Source organism: Thamnophis sirtalis, unplaced genomic scaffold, assembly GCF_051295495.1.
Source record: "Thamnophis sirtalis isolate CommonGarterSnake01/CBP01778 unplaced genomic scaffold, rThaSir2_p1.2 scaffold_10, whole genome shotgun sequence".
In the NCBI taxonomy this organism is placed as follows: Eukaryota; Metazoa; Chordata; class Lepidosauria; order Squamata; family Natricidae; genus Thamnophis; species Thamnophis sirtalis.
The window spans coordinates 19,108,458-19,134,028 of record NW_028261390.1 but is presented as its reverse complement, the minus strand read 5'-3'; the positions used below and the strand labels follow the sequence as shown (position 1 = coordinate 19,134,028).

Sequence of the window (25,571 nt, the reverse complement as noted above, 5' to 3'; positions counted from 1 at the left end):
CCCTATGAAGCGGTATATAAGTCTAACTGCTATTGCTATTGATTACAATTTGTATAGAATATTGTCTGTATTGGGCAGGGAAACTGAACCAAAGCTGTTACACAATATCATGCATTAATTGAGAAACATGGCTTCTTTAAAAAAAATATTGTATGATATTTGATATTTTCATGAAATATACTGATATTGCCACTGCCTTGCTCCTTATCCTCCTTTTTTCAGTTTGATTGGCTTCTTAGATGGATGGCGAAAATCTATCTTTGATTTCCTTCTTGTTATAGAAATCTACATAGATGCACAAGTAGATTGGTTATACGTTTATTATTTTTAAGTATGAAAAGCGATCATATTAATTACCATGCGTAGGAGATAATTCATATATTTTTTTTGCCTCCTCCTTCTAAGAGTGGTCCATATGTTCTTCATTAAGCAGCCCAGTTTTTGTCTGGGATAGGGAATACTTTTGGGGAGAATTTGGTCCTAAAAAGGAGTCTTAGTAATAAAAGCAAAATGTGCAAAGCCTCAGAGATCAAGAAAAGCCCCACACAGCATGTTATTAATCAGAAGAATAACGTAACTAAATACAATATGTTGCTGAAGGGAGTTAAAAATGAGAAACTAGTTATTAAATCTAATTATCACTGTCTGTCTCTGCTGGTACGGAATTATTTACAGAACTATGAGACTGAAAAATTACAGCAACTTTGCTCAATCTTGGCAGTTCGCACATGTATGGCCTTCAACTTCTAGAATTCCCCCAGCCAACATGGGGAATTCTGGGAATTGAAGTCCACGCATCATCAAGCTGCCAGAATTGAGGAACACTGGACTATAGGAATATAGTTTGTATTCATTCAGTAGTAACATCCAAATTTTATTTGCAAAAGACAGTGGCATGCAAATGTCTAGGAATCCCTGTTTCAATTGTAAGTTTCTGTGAATCATTGAAACTGTCACATCCTTTCAATGATACCAAGTTAAAAACAAATTTCCACAAATTAGACTTCAAACTTTTGATGTAGCTATATCCGGAATAAGGGGGTGGAGGGAGGAATGTGAAAGGTGCAAAAGCTTGGACATCCATCTGATTCAGCACTGTTGCTTTTTTTTTAAATGTCTAGTAAATTTGTTAATAGGCCTGCAAAAATCGGTTGACCCACAGGAGAAGACAGTTCCACAAATAACTGACCCATTTTAACCTGTCAGATTGTGATTGTTGTTCTGTCTTCTTTCAACAACAGTTGGGTCTTCTAAACAGCTGTCTGGGTATTTGAAAATGAAGACATTACATTACAGGGAAAGCTAAAAAAAAAATTAAACACTACCAGCTGTCAATTTGCACTGCGTGATGCATTGCTAAAAAATGGAAGTAACACAGGGTCATTGATGTAACGGCAAGACAAAGAAAAATCTTTCTAAAACTGCTCTCATACTGGTTAGACCTGCAGAACAAAAAACAGAGATCACGGTGACCTCCTGAAAAAGTAAGTTGTTGTCCACAGATCCACAATTATCCAACTGGTTAGCCAACAGTGATTTGCATGGGAGATTTGTCAAAAGAAATCTTTTCTTTCAGACTGATCACAAAAAAGCTGTTGTAGGCAGAGTATAAATTTGCATAAGCCAGAAACATTTTTGAAGAGAGGGTTTTGCACCGATGAAATAATCAAACAAAATAATAAGTAAGATATCTCAGGAGTTGCCACAAAGAAGAGGGAGTCAAGCTATTCTCCAAAGTATCTGAAAATAGGACAAGAAACAATGGATAGAAACTAATCAAGGAGAGAAGCAACCTAGAACTAAGGACTAATTTCCTGTTAGATCAATTAATGAGTGGAACAACTTGCCTCCAGAAGTTGTGAATACTCAACAATGGAAGTTTTTAAATAGCGATTGGACAAACTTTTGTCTGATATGGTGTAGGGGTTCCTGCCTGAGCAGGGGGTTGGACTAGAACAGCAATGGCTAACCTTTTTGCCATCAAATGCCAAAGGCAGGGGGAGCGCAGGAGTGTTGTGCACAGGTGTGCCCATGCCCATAATTCTGTGCATGCGACCCCTGTGCATGCATGCACGACCCTCGCTCTCCCCTGCTTTTGCCACATGATTGGACCCATTTTTTGCCCTCCCCAGGCTCCAAAGGCTTTCTAGAAACCTGGGGAGGGCGAAAACAGCCTCCCCGCCCCCGGAGTCAGTTGGAGGTTTCAGGAGGCTTCCCTGAATCCAGAGGGTGAAGAATGGCCCAACAGTTGTGAACAGACTTCTGGTTTGTGCATTGGATTGTTTTTTGTGCTCCGGAGGCTTCAAGGAAGCCTCTGGAAGGCAAAAAATGGCAAAAAATGTAAGCCAAAGTCAGCTGGCTAGCAAGCACATGCGCACTGGAGCTGAAGAGCAATGCCTCACATGCCCTAACAAATGGCTCCGTATGCCACACAGGACTAGAAGACCCCCAAGGCCCCTTCCAACTCTGTTAATCTGTTCTGTTCTAACTTTCTAAGGTTGTAAATACATTTGTTTAACCCAGATGTATGTTATAAAAACTATATAGGATGCATTTGGATTGAAAAGGTGAACTATTTGGAAAAAAAAGAGCATCTTGTCAATTGTTAAGCATGGGGATGTTTTTATTATGGCTTTGGTTGTATGGCAGATAGTGGATTAGAAAACCGAGTGCAAGTAGAAGACACAAGTGTCAATATGTCCTAAAAAATTATGTTGCATGGTCAGTGAAGAAATTAAAGCTGAAAGTGATTGGTTATTTCAGCAGAACACTCATCTGAAACATACCTGCTAATCAAGCGGGGTCTTACAGAAAAGAAACATGATTGTTTTGGAGCAGCCTTCACGATTGCTAGCTTTAAATGTAATTGAAACCCAGAATGATGGATTTTTAATTTGGATTTTGATGCTGAGTAGGGAATTAAACTCAATAGCTAAAGTAGACCTTTCCAACTTTGTGATTCTATAAAGAGTGAGAAAGATACAGTTGGGTTTCTTGACTTTAATATACAGGATTTGAGTTGTTATGTTTATGACTATTGATTGGACCATGACAGAGATTCAGTTTAAAATACACCCTGAGTCATGGAACCTTGCTGCACAATTTTGGGTAGTAAACTGCCTCATAGGGTTATTGTGGGGAAGATTGGATGTGATAGTGTTAAGCAGGCCGGCTTTAATTCCTGGAGAAAACCTGAAATATCATTGATCAGTTATCAGTATTTTAAGAACATTTTCTTAAACTATGTTGTGATAGTCCAGATTAATATATCGTTCTAGCTTATTTTCTATCCATTGTAGGATGCGGCTTCTTTTGCATGTTCCCAACCAACATGGTTTTTCTTTTGCCAGTTAGGCCTGTAATACTTGCTGATGTCATCAGTCCACCTTGTTACACACACACACACACACACACACACACACACACACACACACACACACACACACACCTCTTCAAATAGATTTTGGTTATGCATACATAGTCTTATGGGTTAGTATTAACTCATTGATTTTAGTGTTTGGACATAACTCACAGTTTCTTCTCAATTTGTATTTACATGATAATTGCATTCCTTACCAAATGAGTCTGTTTTAGAAGATTGAAAACGTTGGACTACCTGCTCTAATGCCCAGATCATTTGATCAACATATCTAGAGGGCAGCGTACTGGGAAAACTGTCAAGTCCCAAAACTGAGAAAGACATGTGGTGATGCTTCCAAGCGTGAGTTCTTCATTGTTCCACCCCCACTGGCAGAATCTTTTCAAACTAAGTCGAAGTCTTTCGGGATTGGGCGGCATACAAATTTATTAAATCGATCTAATTATTAAAACACTCTACTTTCTGCATCTACCATATGTTCTGAGAACTATTAGGGAGGCCTGTCTTCACTCTCTTTTTCTCACACAAACTATCTCTTATTCCTCTGAAAAACACCCACTCCCTTCCTAGGAATACAGCCTACTGCATTCCAGCACATAAATGGTGATTATGAGCAATTCTATTAATTGGACAGACCAGCAACATCAAAAGTCTGCTTTCTACAACTATTTATGGTTCTCCTGTCATAGAAGAGGACAAATAAAATTATATCCTGTATAGCATTTTCAAGAAGGTCTTGCTATATGTGCACTGTGCATCTTTTCACTCAATGAAAGGATATCAGATTACATTATGAGGGAAGATACAGAAACATACTATCCCTTGCTAGCCTTTTAGTTAATAACTGTTCAATTAATTGAACAAAACACTGCTGCTAGCCAGCAAACAAAACTTCAGATCCAGTGTTTGTTCATTATTTGAAAAAGATAGATCTTCAGATAGATTAGATAGACAGATATATTTGTAATGTGATTTACACCCTTCTTTTCAATTTTGAAGCTTAAACGATTATCGAGGACAAAATATAGATAGTTAAATTCTTAAATCAGAATTAGGATTCAGTTCTAAGACTCAGTGACCAGGAGGTTCAGCTGATATATATTGCTGTATTATTAGTGTAACTAAGCCAGAATTGCAGGAGAGAACACTGATGATTCGATGTTGTTTTCATATAGGAGGGTCAAACATTTTATATAAGGTTGCATCTTTTAATCCAAATTCTTATTTTCAGCAGAATCAGCATCTGACACACATTTCCTTGATTTTTAATGCTATTTTTGCCAATACGTGGTCATTCACCCTTGCTCTGTTCTCAGATCTACAATATTAAAACATTTTCATGAATGCGAGAACTCTGCCCATCTCTTATGGTCCTTTTTCTTACTCATTATTGTTATATAAATTCTAGGCAAATTCTGCGAATCCCATACTATAAATTGTATTCAGTATAAACTTGATTTGTAAGTTAAAATAGTATACTTTCTGATCATACTGTAGTAATATTAATACTATGCTACTTGCAAACAAATCACATTTATGATTCTTTTATAGATTAAGTGAAAAAGAGGTTTGGAACTTGGATTAGTTTTGAAAAAAAATCTACCATCTTTTTTTAAAGTTTGCAAATAGCAGATAATTGGTCTATTGCCATTTTTTGGATTCCCTAATGTAACTGTCAGATATATTGCCAATTAAGTTTAGAGACTTTGCTCAACCAAATATTGACCAGCTAACTTTAATTATGGCATCTAGAATTGCAATCTCATAGGTCAACAACTTTGTTTACTGCAAAATGCTGAAATTTTTAGACTAATATGCCTTGAAGGTATTGGAAAAGTTAGATCAAAGAATTAACCAAACCCTTTGTGCACAGAGTAAACATTTTGGAGGTCAAATCGTCATTTATGATTATCAAGTTTGCTGCCAGATAATAATATCAACAGTTGGGTAACGTCCATCTGTTTTATATATGGAGATTTTTATAATTCCAGTACTCCTAAATAAAGGAACAGCAAGAGTGAGTACCTCATTACTGAGCAATTAACTCTAAAATGTGGATTGTGTTCATTTTTAAGACTGGAAAAACAACTTAGAGATGTCATAAACTGATGATGAAGATGTTATGTTCCTTGTTTACAACTGATTAGAGCAGATACTGTACTATTTTAAATAGGTCTTTTATTTTCTATAGATTCCAATTTATTAAACCACATCTTTGAGTAGAAAACAGCTGTCTTAAGCTTCTGTTTATAGTTGATCCGAGGAAAGAATTTCTATAATATGTTTAGAGACTGTTCTTCATACATGCCCATAAAGATAAAACGCCCAGTGAAAGGGCTATATGAGTATATTCACATAAAAAGAGATGAATATAGTGGGTGATTTGAAATATCCTCTATGTCAGCGATGGCAAACTTTTTGGCATCGAGTGCTTAAATTTCCCAAGCCATTTTGGCCAAAAAAGCAGCCAAAGCAGCCTGAATAACAGCCTGAAAAAGGCCCCAAAACCTGAAAAAGGCTCAAAAAATGGCCTGGTTTTTTGGCTATTTTTCAGCCCATTTTTTGGCGCTCCAGCACCCATGAAGACAAACTGGCCAGCATGTATATGCATGCCAGAAACCAGAAGAGCATCTGGTGATGATGTGCGTGCCACAGAGCAGACTCTGCGTGCCACAGGTTCGCCATCACTGTTCTATCTTCATCACATGCTGATTTGTCACATGGACATTAAAATGTTTAAAATACTCAGGCACTGAGGGAGGGCGCAACAAAATGCATAAATAAATGTTCATACAACAGGCCCGTGGAGGAGATGCAGAGAAGCTGCTTCCTTCCTCTGACTCTAAGAGAGCAGAAGTTAGTAAGAGAGGAGGAGGAAAATGGAACAGCAACTAGTGAACAAACAGAAAACTAAACTTCCCAGTGTTTGCCATTAAAAAGTGATGTGGCAGTAAAGCGTATATCTAAGCCATGGTGAAACAAAGGACCACTTGGCTTGGAGAAGTTTATTTCCTTGCTCCACAAGGAAGAGGGGTAGCTTCAGACTTTCTCTCATGTTGGGACTAGGAACAAACATCCCTGGCATGTTTGGCTTTTGTTCCCTAATACAAAGCAAAGGATAGCAAGAGTGATACAAAAATACACAAGTATTACTGTCAGGACAATTGTTTAGCACGATTCTGATAAGAACCAGAGTAATGAGTGACATTTGGAAGTGCAGAGCAGTTTTATGTACTGGTTTCAGGCCAGAATTTTGTTCTTTGGCAGATTACTGAAAATTTGTGAATGTGAGAAATATTCCCTTCAATCATTCCCTCCCTTCATTCCCGTATCACGTTGTCACTTTTTTTTTTAAAAAAAAAACAAATTCTCTTGGTTGGAAGCCTAGCTTGACTTTTTTCATCCACTTCCAATAGACATTTTGTGTTTCCTTAGAATAGTTCTGCCTTTTCCTGGGTCTCTTGGTCTTAATTATGCCTTGCTCTCTTTGACTGTGTTTCTGTGATTATGTTAATTTTTTATATGGATTATATCTTTTTCTTGTGCTTCCTTGTTACAGCAGTCCATATCTTTATGAACAATTTTACTTCATACATAATTTCCTTCACTACATTATATTATCAGGCATTTTTATGATACTTTGTAACGTAATTATTTTCCCTCTGTTTCAAACGAGTTCTACATCTTCCTTCCATCCATCCATTTCCCACTCTTTTATAAATTAAACTATTTTATATTTTTAACACAAGTGTTTATATTTTCTCTTTCTGCAATCATTCTATTATTCCTTTAGTTTCTTTCATAACTTTCCTTATTTTCCAATCCTATTTCCACCCCAAAATCCACTCCGGGCAAATAATTGTGTGCTCTGCATACAAATCTCTTATCAGTGCTGTAAACTGCACCAATTCACTCAATTTTTCATCATATATAAATCAAGTCAAGCAAGAATTTCCAAATTTTCATGCATATGCGTGAATAGATGGATGCTGAAGCACATATTCAAAATAAATTAATGTTCTGCCTGTGGCTTTTAATAATCATTCAGCTGGTCCATCTGTTCAATTCCTGGTCTGATTCTGTATAGAACAGCTATATCCACTTAGCTGGTGGTTTTTAACCTTCTTTTTTTAAATCACAGAAACATGTAAAATAGGACTATTAAAGATTTTTTATATATAAAACTTATTTTGTCAGTTCCAACAACAGATCTTTAAGCTGGCATTCAAGACAGAAAAGGGTTTGGGCTATCTACAATCTGCTAGTTTTATGTAAATTACTGAGAGTTCATTAAAAAAAACTGACTGTTTATGAATGCCACATTTCAAGTAAACTACACGGTATACTTGATTTAGTGTTATTTTAGTGATTCGGGGATGGTGGAAGGTGCAGCTCAACACCCAAAACAGAATTCTCTGTAAGCTAACAGAGAGAGTTCTTTTTAAAAGGCCCTGGGGATCTTTTTCAATTTTCAGATTAAAACCTTTAATAAATATCTTTAGAGATCAAAGCAAGCTTTCACCTCAAAAGTCAATAAATAATATTCTATCTATTTGCAGCCATTGATGAATCAGAACATGAATAGGTATATTGTAATATAATCAGATACTTACCCACTATACAATATTTTTCTTCAAAATATATTTCATTCCATTAAAATGTTGTACCATATACTAATTTTATTATATTAAATGAGAGGTTAGGTGATAAAGTGGACTTAATGGTTTTATTACAGACAATTGCATAATGTGGACATTGGTAATAACTGCTTTGACATTTTTTTTTAGAAAAGTAGAAATAAGAAATGTAATATGCAATTATTAACTATTATTATATTCTATTTTAATGAAGCTTTACAATAATTATATTTATTAGAAACTAGAAGGTGAATGTGGTGGCTAAGTGACTAAGATGCTTAGCTTGTCGATCAGAAGGTCAGCACTTCAGAGGTTCGAATCCCTAGCACTATGTAACGGAGTGAACTCCCATTACTTGTCCCACCTTCTGCCAACCTAGCAGTTCGAAAGCACATAAAATTGCAAATAGAAAAATAGGGACTACATTTGGTGAGAAGGAAACAGTGATCCATGCACCCTTGGCATTTAGTCATGCTGGCCACATGACCATGGAGATGTCTTCGGATAATGCTGGGTCTTCAGCTAAGAAATGGAGATGAGCACCGTCCTCTAGAGTCAGGAACGACTAGCACACATATGCAGGGAAACCTTTACCTTTACCTTATGAGGTGGAAGTGGCTTTGATTTTATGGCAAATACCATAGAACACATTGCCCACAATAAAAAGGGATTACATTAAAAAAACAACCTGTAGAATACATTCTAGAATTACTTGAAGTTTGTCAATTATTTTCAACTCAAAAAGAAGCTACTGATACCTGACAGAGATAGATTTAAACTGGAAAATGCAGTTTACATTGAATAATCTAAACTGGTGAAATTGAGTCAGATAGGTAGAATGCAATCAAATTAAGTAGGTCAGGTCTGTTGAAAGTTAACAGAAGAGAAGCTCTCAAGAGCTTGTTGAAACCAGAACCATGGATAGCTCCAAATAAGCTTTGCGGATTGAAATTTTCTGTAGAAGAAATACAATGGTCTCAGCTGCTAGCTGAAGTCAATTGGAAGATAAAGTCCCCACCCCCAAATAATTTCTTAAGAACTGACAAACCTGCTATTTATTGGGTAGGGGGGAAGTGCAGTTGAAAGCAAATGGAAGAAGATACTAGTGGATTCAGGTATTGCTACTGAAAATTCCTTTGAAGATTAGGGTCTCAGGAAATTGAGATAGGATCTTTACATAGTGTGTTTTCCTTCTCTTGGTCTTTTTCAGACTGTGGCTTTTGGAAGAATCACAAAACATGCATAAATAGAGATACACAGAGAGAGAGAGAGAGAGAGAGAGAGAGAGAGAGAGAGAGAGAGAGAGAGAGAGAGAGAGAGAGAGAAACGTGTGTGTGTGTGTGTGTGTGTGTGTGTGTGTGTGTGTAAATATAAATAAGTAAGCCACGATCCATATCATTGGGATGGTGTGATCTTCAGTTGGAGTTGAGAACCCTAGGGTGACAAGAGAAGGATGTGGACATTGTGTAGTATTTGGGTCTGTGTTTACTCTGTTTTTCCATTGGATTCTTCCTTTGTTTGTCTTAAATTAGAATAGAATCGAATAGAATTCTATTGTGTAATTGGACACACAAGGAATTTGTCTTTGGTGCATATGCTCTCAGAATACATAAAAAGACAAGATAACATTTGTCAAGAATCATAAGGTAAAGCACTTAATGATAGTCATAGGGTACAAATAAACAATCAGGAAAAAATCAATATCGAAGTTATAGTCCTGCAGTCATAAGTGGCAGGAGATGGGTGATAGGAATGATGAGAATACTAATAGTAATAGTAATGAGTGAATAGTTTGACAGTGGTGAGGGAATTATACTCTGGTTTCTCTTCAGATCGTATAAATCTTTCGCATATGCTCTCAGTGTACATAAAAAAAGATATATTCGTCAAGAATCATAAGATACAACACTTAATGATAATCATAGGGTACAAATAAGCAATCAGGAAACAATCAATATCAATATAGATCGTAAGGATACAAGCAACAAAAATACAATCCTGTAGTCATAAGTGGGAGGAGATGAGTGAGAGGAACGATGAGAAGACTAACAGTAATAGTAATGCAGCCTTAGTGAATAGTTTGACAGTGGTGAGGGAATTATTTGTTTAGCAGAATGATGGCGTTTGGGAAAAAACTGTTCTTGTGTCTAGTTGTTTTGGTGTGCAGTGCTCTATAGCGTCATTTTGAGGGTAGGAGTTGAAACAATTTATGTCCAGGATGTGAGGGGTCTGTAAAGTGCAGTATACAAGTCCTCAATGGAAGGCAGGTTGGTAGTCATTGTTTTTTCTGCAGTTCTAATTATCCTCTGAAGTCTGTGTCTGTCTTGTTGGGTTGCAGAACCAAACCAGACAGTTATATTCAAGCTCATCTTCCTTTTTTCTACATATGTTGTGTAGACAGTAATAAAGTTTTACTTTGTTGTCTCTGGAGCCTCATATTTATGCTGGTACTGTAGAAATGAAGGTTCTGCCGAGAGTTATCTTTTTATATAAAAATATATAAATTTTATTAAAAGCTGTATAACAAAATCATAAAAACCAGTACAAACTAATAAAGCGTGAAAGAAACAAAAGAAAGAAGAAAAGATCAAATGTGCAGAAAGAATGAAAAGTAATAGAAAAAAGTTTCAGATTTCTTCTGCAGAAAATATAAGTTTTTTTCGTGCAAAAAGTCTAAAGGGGTTTCCAATCAACCATAAATATAGATATAGCTAAAATAAGTTAATTTAGCCAGCTCTGCAAATTCCATCATCTTCACCAGCCCTTCCTCCACTGAGAAGAGCATTGAGCCTTTCTGCTTTTGAGTATATAATAGCCTCATTGCAGTTATCGTGTATGTGTGTGTGTATGTGTGTGTGTACATACCAGGGTGGATAAAAATAGATTATTTAAAACACACACACACACACACGCACACACACACCAGATTTTTAAATTTTAAATCATATTTTTTATTGAAATCAGACTTCTTTATTTTTATCCAATTCATTTTACTAAAATTCTTTTGGACTAAAAAATATTTCTAAAAGTACTTTTCTATTTAAGATACATTAATAATTTAGTTTATTCAGCATGAAATGAAGCTTGTTATGAAGAATAAGGCTGTATATTCTGCAATATGAGGTCTGTCGGTGAATCAACAGGGGTCAGAGGTGGAGCCGCTGTGGGACAGAGATGACAGTTGCTCTTTAAAAATTATAATTTAAGTTAAATTGATTTAAATCAAGCCTTTTTACTAGTGATTTAAATTGTGATTTAAATTGACTCAATTTAAATCAAATCCACCCTGGTACATACATAGTTCCATTATTATTTTTTCTAGTTGCCTATCTATTAGTCCCAAAATAAAAATGTCAGTTACAGTTGAAACAAAAGTACAATTAAAATTCTGCTGTCTCAGTAGATGTCATCAATGTTTTCTGGTTAGGTAAAGGTAAAGGTTCCCCTTGTACCTATGTGCTAGTTGTTCCCAACTCTAGGGGGTGGTGCTCATCTCCATTTCAAAGCCAAATAGCCAGCGCTGTCCGAAGACATATCCATGGTCATGTGGCCTGCATGACTAAATGCCAAAGGCGCACGGAATGCTGTTCCCTTCCCACTAAAGGTGGTTCCTATTTTTCTACTTGCATTTTGACATGCTTTCAAACTTCTAGGTTGGCCGAAGCTGGGACAAGTAATGGGAGCTCAGTCCGTTACGCAGCACTAGGGATTCAAACTGCCAAACTGCCAACCTTTCTGATCGATAAGCTCAGTGTCTTAGCCACTGAGCCACTGCATCCCGTTCTTTGGTTAAGGATGTCCAAAATAATATTCCACAAATATTCCTTTGTGGAAGCATTCACAGCTAATATTTAACCAATGTTGAAAAGGAATAATTTCTTTTTATTTCTTTTTTATAATATTTCCTTAGGTTAATGTGTGTCCTGCCATTCATGTTTTATACCTTTGGAGTTTTGCTCAAAACCTGGACAGAAAGGGAGAGCAAGAGACAATATATTTTAGCTTGTCTTGTGATTAATTGCATGGAGTAGGGAGAAGGTGTTCTGGCAGTGCAGGAGGATATTAATTCTTATTTTCAAGAAAGAGTATTTCCAGTTTAATTAGAGAAGCCATGGTGAAAGCACTCCTGCAAAAATTATCACATGATCACCAAGAGTTGAAAAATAGAAGTCCCATGGTGTGTCCCATGGCGAGATGCTTTATAAGAAATTTTTGACCAGATCTAGACAGTCAATTTTTCTTCATCCATTTCAATCAGATTTTGTTTATATCTTATTTGTCACTTGTTGTTTTTTGCCAAGAAGATTAGGGGGAATATGAACCCATTGATTTTCCTAGAGCTCACAATATCTTTTGGTGCTGTCAAACATGGTATCCTCTCCTAGTAGGATGCTCTAAGAAAACAATATATTGAGTTAAGGATGCAGCAGGAATGGTTACTATGGCTACTGCTGTATACAAGCCCTGAAAGAAGCATGGTGTCTTTAAGAAATACTGAAAGGTGCAGCAAATGTGCTGTTTTATGGACATCTTTTCAGATCCCAAAAGCTGCCAGTTCAACTTTCATTTCTTGGCACCAAAATCTCAGACATTTTTGCTTGACTCTCAAGATCAACTTGAAAATTCTACTTCTGATGTTATCCCAACAGTTTTTATGTTTGTATTATGGTGTATTTAAATGTTTATTTTTACATGTGATATTTATGTTGTAAGCTACCCTAGGAAAATATGGATTAAAACAGGGACATAGCATTTCTAAAATCCCATAGAAACAGTGAAAAAAATATTTGTTTAAATAAAAAGAAATCATGCACTAGAAAATTGCTCAGAGCAAGGTAGGACAATCTTCCACTGGGTTTTCAGCTACTTTCTTATTTAGATTGTTCCTCCAAAGCTTTATATGTATACAAACTACTTTTCTGCTGATATATGTTTTAATATGTTAGAGTACTTATTGGTCTATGTCCATTATAACTTAAATTTAAGCCAGAAGTACATACTTGTTCCTTGTGTCTTAAGAAGCATGATGTTTATAAATATTCTATAAATATTGGAAAGCATACCATTTTAAACAGTTTTAAAATTGTTGCACTAGATTTGAGTAATTCCATCTGCTATAACTGGCTTGTATAAATAATTCTTACACCTTTATACCTTCAACTGTGGGATTCTGTAAAAGAAATCCCTCAGCATAGCTTCTTTCCATTAACAGAAATACATGAGTAGATTCCATCCATTGACTATATTTATATAGTCAATTTATATTATAATTAAAATTTAGAAATGAGTAATTAAAGATAAATATTGGGACCGAAAATAATATGGATGTGAACTTTAATGTTACACATCAGTGGTGGCAAACCTGAAAAGGATGCTGAAAAGGGAGCGCATGCAAACACTTCTCTGGGCCACATTCTGGAAGAGGAGATGCCCAGGGGGCATGTGAATGCTGTAAAATGAACTTCTGGTCCTCCAGTTACTGCCATACATGCGCAGGTGCCAGTCAAGTGACTGGCGCGCATGCTCATGCCAGAAAATGCAAGACTAGTTCTTCCAGTTTCTGGCACTGCTGCATGCACAAAGGCCAGTTGATCATTGCATGCGCATTAATGCCAGAAACTTGGAAGAGGAACAGGCGATGCCACACATGCCAGGCAACATGACTCTGTGTGCTATTCTGGGCACGCGTGCCATAGATTCGCCATCACGGTGATAGGTAGTCCTTGACATACAATTACAATTGGGGCCAGAATTTCTGTTGCTAAACAAGACATTGAGTGAACCATACTCAACTTTACCCTTTTTGCCATGGTGTTAAGTAAATCATTGCAGTTGTTAAGTGAATCACACAGTAGTTTAGCAAATCTGACTCCCCCCCCCCATTGACTTTGCTTATCAGAAGACAGCTGGGAAGGTTGCAAATGATGATCACATGACCCCAGGACAGTGCGATTGTCCTAAAGTCATCCTGGTTGCCAAGTGCCAAGTGAGCACATGACTGTAGGAATGCTGTGAAGAACATACAGTAAGTGTGTGGACTAGTAGTAAATCACTTTCTTCACGGTTGCTGTAACTTGGAATACTTGCTAGATGAATGACTGTAAGTTGAGAAGTATTGTTATAACATAGGAAGTGAACAGAGTTGACATGAAATATCTACTTTGAGAGTGCTTTAAACTAGTTTCCTAGGTAGAGATGCAAAAGAACCTAAGTAAGCTATTCTTACTGAAGGGAGCATGCCTTTTCTGCTGTGTGAATCAAGACTATAGCAATAGAGTTTTTTCTAGGGTTGGTACATTGAGTTCTCCTATTTGTCAAGCAAGGGTGTTCCAGCAATTAAGACAAAGACGAGGGAGTTTGTTTGCAGTTTTCACTTGGAGAATAAGTCAAGATAATATGGCACCATGCTGTGAAAAAAATATAACTGTGGTATAAATTTTAATGCTATCATATTAACAGAACCTCTGCTACACCATAATTTCAACTATATAAAAATGGCTTCTCTTGTTCTAAGTCATACATTGACGTTTTTATCATGGGGGTAGCACATGGTTTTAGTAAATAAACCTGATGAGAATTTATTATTTGTTTGGGTGCAGGAATAGTTGTCCAAGTAAAGATTTCTCCATGTTCACAAATAAGCTATGAAAATATGGGACTGGTGAAGATTGAAATGTCCATGCACAAGACTATAATAATGTAAAAATGTAGCATAAGAACCAAGCTACATCAGCAGAAAGCACAGGTAGAAATCTTGTTGATTAAAATTTCATAGTTTTAAAACACAAGAGAGTAAGTTTAATATCCACAAAAATATACAGAAGATGTTGATACAGTACCATAGTGTGATTATCAAATCGAGCTTACATATTTCTTTACTTTTTTGGGTACAGTTTTCAGTGCAAATGAACTTATCTTTCTTAAAAGAAAAAAAAACCTAATGCACTTGCATTCTTATGCTTACTTACATAGCTCAAGAGTGTATTTCATTATGAACATTTGTTAATGGTATATATTTGTTGAAAGAATATATTTGTTAAGGGTATATATTTGATAAGAGAGTTTAGATAAATAGATTTTATTAGAGATTTACATATTAATAGATTTTAGTAGAGATTTACATATTAAGAATGGTTACTTTACAGTTAATTTTTTAATAGTGAATTAATATTTGGGTTTTATTATTTTATGGTGAATTGTTTTAATGAGATTTATATAAGAATATAAAGAGGCATGTGTAATGGTGATTAAGAATTTGGTCTTATGATGGGTGAATAGAATGAATGAAATTCTGAATAGGATTTTTTAAAGCATTAAATTAGTGAGGTAAATATAATGTATAGAGGTAAAATAAATTAATAAGATTTTGCTTAGGTTTGTTTTTAAATTAGGGATTAATTTACAATTTTTTATAATGATAAGTATTTTTAATTAATGATTTGGCTTATGTTATGCTTAACTTAGATTAAAAGATTACCTGATTTCCTATACTGAGTTGGAACTCTTTTGTGTGTGTGTGTGTGTGTGTGTGTATATATATATATATGTGTGTGTGTGTGTGTATATGTGTATATATACACACACACACACACACACACACACACACACACACACACACACACACACACACACATATATATATATATATATATACGGTATATATATATTTGTATAATCTTCTACCACACTTTTTTCATATTTTAACTTTTTCCTTTGCCCTTTTTTGTTGTTTTGGGTTTTATCTTCTTTTAAAATTTAATAAAGTTATTAAGGTTATTAAAAACAAAATAGTTCATTGAATTATATTTTGATATAATTAAAGAATTATATACATAAAAAGTTTATCTTGCGAATTATTCGTGACTTGTGCTAATGTAAATTAAATGTAGCTGTTTTAATAAACCAGCTTATTTTATATTATTTCAGATATAATAATTATTAAATATATTAAATTTAAAATGGCAAAACATCTTGAGATATCAGTATACTTTTATTTGTACGACTGTGCTTTAAATTATATCACAGTGGGAAGTGTAAAGGAATATATTTACATATAATAGCAGATGTGTAGATTGATAGTTGTTGCATTATTAGCCTTATTTTCTTTCATTATTAAAGGTGGTATATATGCAATTCCAAATAATTTCTAATCTAGTTTCAAACCAAACTTGGTTATATCTCTGCAAGACATTGCTATCAATTAATAACATCTGTAACTTGAGGCAGTCAATATGCTTCACCTGAAGTTATGCCTGAGCCAACTATGCATATAGTGATGTAGATCAGTTCCATAGTTCTTCCCTTATTCCATGTTTCATAGCAGTTAAAGAAACTTGGATAGCAAACTGGAAGGTTATTGGTCGTCAGTGTAGATCAGGAGTAGGCAACTATGGCACCTTTATGAATAGTTGCCCATCCTGGTGGCAAGTCAGTGATGTAATACGTTCGAAAGAAATAGTCCAGATCCTACATTAGATGTAAGTTACATTTCACTTATTTAGAAAATAAATACAGTTCTATAATGTATAACATAATTAATGATTATATCCATCATTTTCTTTCAGTTTGTGGGGATATCCATGGACAATTCTTTGACTTGATGAAGCTGTTTGAAGTGGGAGGTTCTCCTGCCAACACACGATACCTTTTTCTAGGGGACTATGTTGACAGAGGATACTTCAGTATTGAAGTAAGCATTGTTTTCTTCTTTAGTTATGAAATGAATTTGCAGTGCATGTTGGTTTCTCTTTTTCTTTCAGCATATTATAATTCTAAAAGTATATTTTCATGCTGCCACTTTGGCAAACACGGTGTACTGTACAAAGCATCCCGTTGAATTACTGCAAGCATATTTGCTCTTTTCCTTCTAGCTTAAGTATTACACTTTGTTAAAAAAAATAGTTAATATTTCATATTTATTAAATTCAGTCAAGTTGAATTTATTTTGTTAAGTCCTGAAATCATTACAGATAGTCCTTGAGATAGATAGTCCACTATAGTCCTTCAGATAGTCCACTAAAAGTCTTGTTTAGTGACTGAAGTTACAATGGTGTTGAACAAATGGTACTTACCATTTGTCTTGGACGTTTCTGGCTGTACCATCACCACTTCTTTTACACCTTCACAATCTAGACACTTGGCTTGCACTAATGAGAATTGTAGCATTCCACAATCATGTGATCACAATTTAATACATTTACCTGCTAGCTTCACACAAGTAAAATCAACCAGGAAGCTGGCAAGGAAGGTTGCAAGTAGCTCTGGTAAATTACTCACCTTCTCCCTCACCTGGCAGCAGTTACTCCCATCCAAGTGCCTTACACACCACCTGTGTACTCTCCCCACCTGGCATCAGCCACATATCTGCCTGCTGGCTTGCTTGCAAGCTGTCTGGACTTACTTAATGACCCTTCATCCTCGTTTAACAGTGGCAACAGAGACTGTCAGGCTTGCCAATGTTAAGCGTGCAATCATTTGACATTACATGTGACATTACATAATCTCAAACTTTATGGCCACATCACTTAGCAATGGAAATTCTGGTCCCAATTATTTTGCTTACCTGTACTGAGAACCAATATGTAATGTTAGCCTATTCGATTGAAAAAATATTCATTAAAACCAAATGATACTGCATATTCAAAAAGGTCAAAATATTATAGGTAGACCTCAACTCACGACTCGTCATTATGTGACCACATAGGAGTTTATAAACATTATAGTGGCAGTTGTTATGTGAATGGAGTGGTCCTTAAGTGAGCCCATTTTATCCATTGGGTGATTTTTGCTTTAAACTGGAAGTAAACATTGGTTTGCAGCAAAAGAAATGTCACAATTTGTGGTCAGGTGTTCATGGACATTGTAAATGTGGGATGGTTGCTCACGGCCATAAATGCCATCAAATAATTAGGAGAGTAAGGGACGCAGTGGCTCAGTGCTTAAGACGCTGAGCTTGTTGATCAGAAAGGTTGGCAGTTCGGCAGTTCGAATTCCTAGTGCTGCATAACAGAGTGAGCTCCTGTTACTTGTCCTAGCTTCTGCCAACCTAGCAGTTCGAAAGCATGTAAAAATGCAAGTAGAAAAATAGGGACTACCTTTGGTGGGAAGGTAACATCACTCCTTGGGCCCTCGGCATTTACTCATCCTGGCCACATGACCACAGAAACATCTTCGAACAGCACTGGTTGTTCAGCTTTGAAATGGAGATGAGTACTGCCCCCTTGAGTGAGGAACGACTAGCACATATGTGCAAAGGGAACCTTTACCTTAACTAGGGGAGCAGTTGTTGGAACTTCAAAAGCAAGTCATGAGTAGCTCTGGGGAGGTTCACCGAAACTTCTGACTTCCATGCTTTGCAATTTAAATCACTCATGTTCACCTTCCTGATAGTTTTAAAATGATTTTAAACTTTGTAATTTGGCCAAGTCTAAAAGCAATCTTCCTTTTTTTTTTTTTTTGCAATAGCATCAGATAATTGTGATGACTAACAGTTATTTTGCATTTAATTATGTTCCTTCCTTATAAAATACATTAAGATGAATAAAGGGACAATATGTATTCGTCCTTCTCCTGTTAAGTTACACTTTGTGTAGGTTAATAGTGCTCCTTAAGGCCAGTCTATGTTTTTAATCATATTCCAGATATTAAGGAAAAGATAACATCTATTGTAAAGTCAAACAGGTTTTAAGGGCTTGGACCATCAGCTTCTAAGTTCTTTGAATCTGTCTTTTTTTGTGGTGGGTGGAATTGCCTGCTGCCTGAAAATTGTTTCAAATAGAGACAACAGTGCATGAAGAAAACCTTTGTATTTTTAGGAACAAGAATTGGAAATTATACAAGGTGGGTGGGAGAAATATAATAATGCATTTCAAAGGAAAATGAAGCATTTCAAACTTTTATATATACCATGCGTGGGGGTGCATATTATTTATGTGTGTGTGTGTGTGTATGTGTGTATGTACGTACATACATACATACATACATACATACATGCATGCATACATACATACATACTGCAAAGTTCAATAAAATATCTGGTGTTTTTTTTTAATGATAAATTTGTCCTTTATCTCTTCCACCCCAGAAATAAGTTAGAACTAGGCTATGTTCATTCTTCTTTAATTTACCATTTACTTTATAAGTATGATTACTTTTTTCTTTTTTTAAAAAAAAAGTTCTTCCTTTGAAGGGAGTGTGTTAGATAACACTTCAGTTTAGCCTAGTAATTAAGTCTTCAGTTTAGCATAAAAATTAAGAGGAATAAAATGAGCGTGCCAGATGCACTTTTCTGTGTTGCCGTACTAACACTGCAAGAGAACTAGTGTCTCTTATAGAAGACCTATTTGAATCTTCTCAAAGTGCTTTAAATCATCATATGAAGATTGTTACAAGCTAAATAAATAATAAAAATAAATTATTATAGGAATCCTTAATGCTCAAATAATTGGAGACAAAATAGACATGTTTTAGACAAAATAGACAACATGACAGGGAAAAAATTGATGGAAAGACTTATTTCTTTTTCTTCATTCTAGAATACAGGATCATTCATTTAAGACTGATGAAGAATGCATGGTTGCAGAACAGAATATTTTATGCACAGTTAATTTGAATTATTATAACTTCATGGAGGACATTATAGGTACTAGTTAAAACTGCAACTAGTATGAAGGATTCATATTAATTCATTCATTCCATTATTTATTTATTTATTTATTCATTCATTCAATTTTATTAGCGGCCCATCTCAGTCAATGACCCTAGGGGGCTTACTATTATTATTATTAATAATAATAATAATAATACCTAGGACACTGACAGCAAACTGAATCAACCATTAGCACCAGTAAATGGTATTTGTAATGCATTTTTGAATGTTCAGTTGGCTGAGTTTCATGTTTAATGAATAAAGTATATAATAATAATAAATTTGGTTGACACCTAGGACACTGGTAGTAACCCATATTAGCACCAGTTAATGATATTTGTGATACATTTTAAAATGTTCAGTTGACTGAGTTTCATGTGTAATGAATAAAAGAGATAATAATAATAATAAATTACAATAAACATACAAAAACATTTTAAAGTAGAAATATTCTAAACAAATATATATAACAGCTGAAATATTTGTCCAGTTAGCAATAAAGCCAGGAAATAGGGCTCTTAACACATTCAGCACAGGTTCTGGAACATAGCCCAGTTTTTAGGACCTTATGAAAAATAACATCCTCCTCTCCAAAGGGAGGATGTTTCATTGATCATGGGCCTCTCAGGAAAAAGTCCATCTTCTATGACCAGCCAACACTCTGGTGACAGGTTTCTCCCATTTGTGCCCATTATGCTAGATCTGATTTCACTTTGAATTGCACCTAGAAACACACTAGTAAACAATGCAGTTTACACATTGTTGCACACAGTGGTGTTAGATGCATCACAATATCAATTTTGGTGTAGGAGTTACCACTTAAACTTCTGATTTCTTGTTTCTTTGATATTTTAACTTCCCTGACATGTATGGTAGTGCAATTCCTAGTCAGCGCTTCCTGACTCTTCTAATATCATTTATGTCCAGAAATGACAATATCTTACAGTTCTTTCCTTTTCATAAGCTTCCTATCATGTCCATTATATCTATATTGTTCTTCCTGCTTGTATAGCATTAACTTCTTTACTCAAGGGGTTCTTAGGAGTAGCACATAGGCATCCGTATACCCTTGTCCAGATATCCATATCCATAAACATGGACATTTCTTCATAGTCCTTGACCACTTTGATCAGTAGAGTTGAGGATACTGTAGACATTGTCCCTTCTCTATCTTGCGAGGTTGGACATCAAAAAAGTTCCTGCCTCATTTCTGGAAGACAGATTAGGAGTTTGCAGATTCTTCAGCTGACATAACCAGCAGTACCTACTCTGATTTTGTTACTGATATCTTTACATCAGAAGAAGAAAAAAGAAATTGTGAATTAAATTTAACAATGTCGTTAATCTTTATTTACATATGGTCTTGGAAAAGATCATCTAATGGTTCATGATTGGGCATCTATCTTATAACCATGTGTCAGCTCTTTAAGATGGACTAGGATACCATGCATGCTTTTAGCAGAGTAGTGTTCAGTTCACTATTTCTTCCCCAAATGTTGTCCTTTTGTATTTTCTAGACACCCCTCCCCCAAATAGTCTTCTTTAAAAACATTAAAAAAATAATGTTACTGTCCTCTTGAAAGGGAGTGGATAGCTCTCTGATGATCATTGATGGCGTGAAACTACTTACTAGTTTTTCCTGTATTACATATCGTACTGAGGAGTATATCAGTTCTTCCAGAACTGATCGGGAGGCCCTTCAGACAGTCACACCCTTGTGACCTCAAGAGTGGATTACTGTAACGCGCTCTACATGGGGCTGCCCTTGAAGAGTGTTTGAAGACTTCAGCTGGTCCAGAACGCAGCCGCGCGAGTGATTGTGGGTGCACCCAGGTACACCCACGTCACACCTATCCTCCGCGAGCTGCACTGGCTACCCATTAGTCTCCGGACCCGGTTCAAGGTGCTGGTCGTTACCTATAAAGCCCTACATGGCATCGGACCTGGGTACCTGAGAGACTGCCTCCTGCCGATTACCTCCCATAGACCGATTAGATCTCACAGGTTAGATCTTCTCCGGATTTCATCTGCCAGCCAATGTCGGCTGGCGATTCCCCGGGGGAGAGCCTTCTCTGTCACAGCTCCAGCCCTCTGGAACGACCTAACCATGGAGATCCGGACCGTTATTACCCTTCCGGCCTTCCGCAAAGCCGTTAAGTCCTGGCTGCTCCAGCAGGCCGGGGGGATTTCGAAATATCCAGCCCCACGGAAACTGTGACTGTTGTGTATTTTAAAGTGTTGTTTTGTTTATTTATCCCCTTCCCTTGTTTATTGTAAGCCACCCAGAGTCCTTCGGGAGTGGGCGGCATACAAGACCAATAAACATCAACATCAAACATCATTATACTTCAGGTATAATCTGCCATTCTAGCCTCTTTTGAATTCTAGCCTCTTTTAACCTGATTTTGAATAAACAGGTTGGTTAGGAGTTTTTGGTGCTCTCTGAGCTTGCTTGTTTTCTTCCAAACATTTCATTACCCTAACTAGGTAACCTCATCAGTGCTAGCTGATCAGTGCTAACTGATGGTGTTATCTAGTTAAGGTAATGAAACATCTGCAAGAAAACAAGCAAGCTCAGAGAGCACCAAGGATCCATCATTCCAAATACCATCCTGATCTACAAATATTCTCCTTTATTGATATAGTTTGATCTTTAAACTGTCGCGTTTCACTTCTTTGCAAAAATGAAAAGCTGTAATGATTGCATTCCAGGAATTATCAGTAGATTTATCTTGCCTTGTCTTATTCAAGTTCTTCTCTTCTGCAGAAATCTAAAAGCATACTTTCTTTGTTCCTTAAAAATGTGCAATTGAGATTTCTACCCCCCCCTCCCCACACACACATATAGTCTTTCCTTTTAATCATCTAAATAGGAGTTTCAAATAGGGAAATGATTTATAGCTGAGAAAGCAGCTAGAATGGAAGCCAAACCTGCAGTGTCTTTTAAGTCCATAAATTTGCACAATTTAGCTTTTCTCCAGTCATCCAAATGCTCAAAACTGACTATGCCAATTGGAAGTAAATAGTTTACTCATGCATTTTTCCACTATAGCTCCTATATACAGTAAGTCTTATAATTCAGGCATATTTAAGTTAGAACTGACCTTCAGATAAATGTCACTTGCAAAAAATCTTTTGAATTTTATATAGTGACATATTTTATTAAAGGGCCAAGCAACAAGTATGATTTGTAAATAGAGATTGGCAAACATAGCATATCTTTTGCAAGCAAAATACATTTCTGGCTGCAATAAGGATTCCCCTTCCATTATCTGAATATTTTTGCAATATGCTAAAATCAAAGAGGAATATCACAGAATAGCATTCTGCTTAATTTGTCCCTTGACATATACTCTAAATTAAAATGCTGGGTATCGTGTCTCAAATGTTGTAGAATTTGAAGACAAGACACAGAATTGTGACCTGTGCAGTTTCCAAAGTTCTTCTAATGCATGATGGAACATGTTTATAGCTAGAGGGATGCGTTTCCTGCTGGTAGGGTAGTGCAGAACTGGATTAATTTTGAAATTGGACAGGGACTTCAGATACAAGGGCTTCCTCCAATTTTCAAAAGAAACCTAAAATAATTCTGAATTTGGATTTTTCTTCATGCAATCATCTGAAAATAATTGTTCTAATGAATGGAGTACAGGGACGTTTGTGCAGTGTATCTAAATTTTGCTCTAAGTAGCAATCTGATAATTGTCTGAACAATACCACATTTTCAGGATTAGCAACTGCCTGTTTGGCATTTGCTAATGAGATAATACTCAATGCATTTTATAGATGTTCTAATTTTCATATTTAAACAACACTTGATCTGATTATTTTAAGTAGAAGTACACATTTCAGACAAAATTATTTTGTACACAAAGCCTTTGGTCAATTTTCAATAAAACCAGTATTCAAATTCTTATACTCTTAATACAGCGGTTCTCAACCTGTGGGTCACAACCCCTTTGGGGGTCGAATGACCTTTTTACAGGGGTTGCCTAAGACCATCAGAACTCTTAAATCTTTGGACTCTAAAGCATGCTATGCCGCACTCTCTCCCCCGCGCACACACACACGCAAGCACACACCCACAAATACACACGCAAGCGCACAAGCAGGGTAGGAGGAGAAATGCAAATGTAAAAAAAAAATAGGGAGTCTATATGTGCGTGTGGGGAGGGGGGTAGAAATCTCAATTGCACTTCTGGCTCTTTTAAAAAGTTTGTGTAAATTGGAATGAGGTCAGATTTGGAGCTTCTCATTACACAAGGTTATTGGGTTCCAAGCCAATCAGAACTGAGGGGCGGGGTTATGACACCAGTCACTGCTTTTCCTATTGGGAAGACACCTGGTTATTAATGCTACTCGGTTGCACGAGTGGGGCTTTTTACCCCCAGTTAACTCCCTGGCAGCCACTGAACAATCATAGAAAAAACTCTTGATCCCTCTAATTACGAGTTCTTTGGACGAAGATATTTTTTTAATTATTATTACCAGTTTTGCTTGGCGATGTGGGCATTTTCATTTTTTAGTGCGTTATAATTCCATATTGTTTTTGTGATTGATCACTATAGTTTAATTATGTTAAATTTATAACAATAAAAATACATCCTGCTATTTACATTACTATTCATAACAGTAGCAAAGTTACATTATAGAGTAACAACGAAAATAATTGTATGGTTGGGGGTCACCACAACATGAAGAACTGTATTAAAGGGTTGCGGCATTAGGAAGGTTGAGAACCGCTGCTCTAATAGAACAAGAATGCTATGAAATGGCCAAATACCATCTCATTTCAGTTCAGTTCAGTTGCGTTTATAGGCCGCCCTTTTCCCTGAGGGGACTCAGAGCGGCTAACAACTTATGGGAGAGGAAGACATACAATGACATAAAAACACAGTATATAGTTAAAATCAAACAACATTCATTCAACATTCGGGCGGGGGCAAATTATGGTCTTTACCCCCAGGCCTGGCGGGATAGCCAGATCTTGAGGGCTGTGCGGAAGGTCTGAAGGGTGGTGAGGGTACGAATCTCCATGGGGAGATCGTTCCAGAGGGTCGGAGCTGCTACAGAAAAGGCTCTCCTCCGCGTAGTTGCCAGCCGGCACTGGCTGGCAGATGGCACTCGGAGGAGGCCCAATCTGTGGGATCTTATGGGTCGAGAGGAGGTGATTGGCAGGAGGCGGCCTCCCAAGTACGCAGATCCACTACCATGAAGGGCTTTATAGGTAGTAAGAAGCACCTTGAAGCGCACACGGAGATCAACAGGTAGCCAGTGCAGCTCGCGGAGGATAGGTGTTATGTGGGTGAACCGAGGTGCACCCACGATCACTCGCGCGGCCGCATTCTGGACTAGCTGAAGCCGCCGGATGCTCTTCAAGGGCAGCCCCATGTAGAGCACATTGCAGTATTCCAGCCTAGAGGTCACGAGGGCGCGAGTGACTGTTGTGAGAGCCTCCCGATTCAGGTAGGGTCGCAACTGGCGCACCAGGCGAACCTGGGCAAATGCCCCCCTGGTCACAGCCGACAGGTGGTGGTCAAAGGTCAGCTGTGGATCCAGGAGGACCCCCAAGTTGCGGACCCTGTCTGAGGGGTGTAAATTTTGGCCCCCCAGCCTGAGCGTTGGAACACTAACCAAATTTTTGGGAGGGAAACACAACAGCCACTCGGTCTTTTCTGGGTTGAGTACAAGCTTGTTAGCCCTCATCCAGTCATTTGATTAAAGAGTGAGCCATAGCATTATTTACTTATACTTACGTGTATTTGCTGCCATTTAAAACCAGGTCTTCATGAAACTGACAATATAAAAATCTTGCATTCAGTAAATCTCGTAAATATTATTTAAAAAGCTAGGTAGTTAATTAGTACTGAATCTCTTAGAGTGAAAAGCATTTCAAATATGAGGATTT

At 36.7% G+C, this 25,571-nt stretch overlaps 1 protein-coding gene across 5 annotated transcripts in view; it reads left to right on the top strand.

The window, feature by feature from the left end:
• PPP3CA (protein phosphatase 3 catalytic subunit alpha) overlaps positions 1-25,571 on the top strand; it is a 222,408-nt gene that overhangs the window by 115,062 nt on the left and 81,775 nt on the right. For all 5 annotated transcript variants that reach the window (XM_087724153.1, XM_087724152.1, XM_087724155.1 and 2 more), the window contains exon 3: positions 16,581-16,705. In XM_087724153.1, coding sequence (XP_087580279.1) covers positions 16,581-16,705 — 125 coding nt within the window. The remainder of the gene's footprint in view (positions 1-16,580; positions 16,706-25,571) is intronic.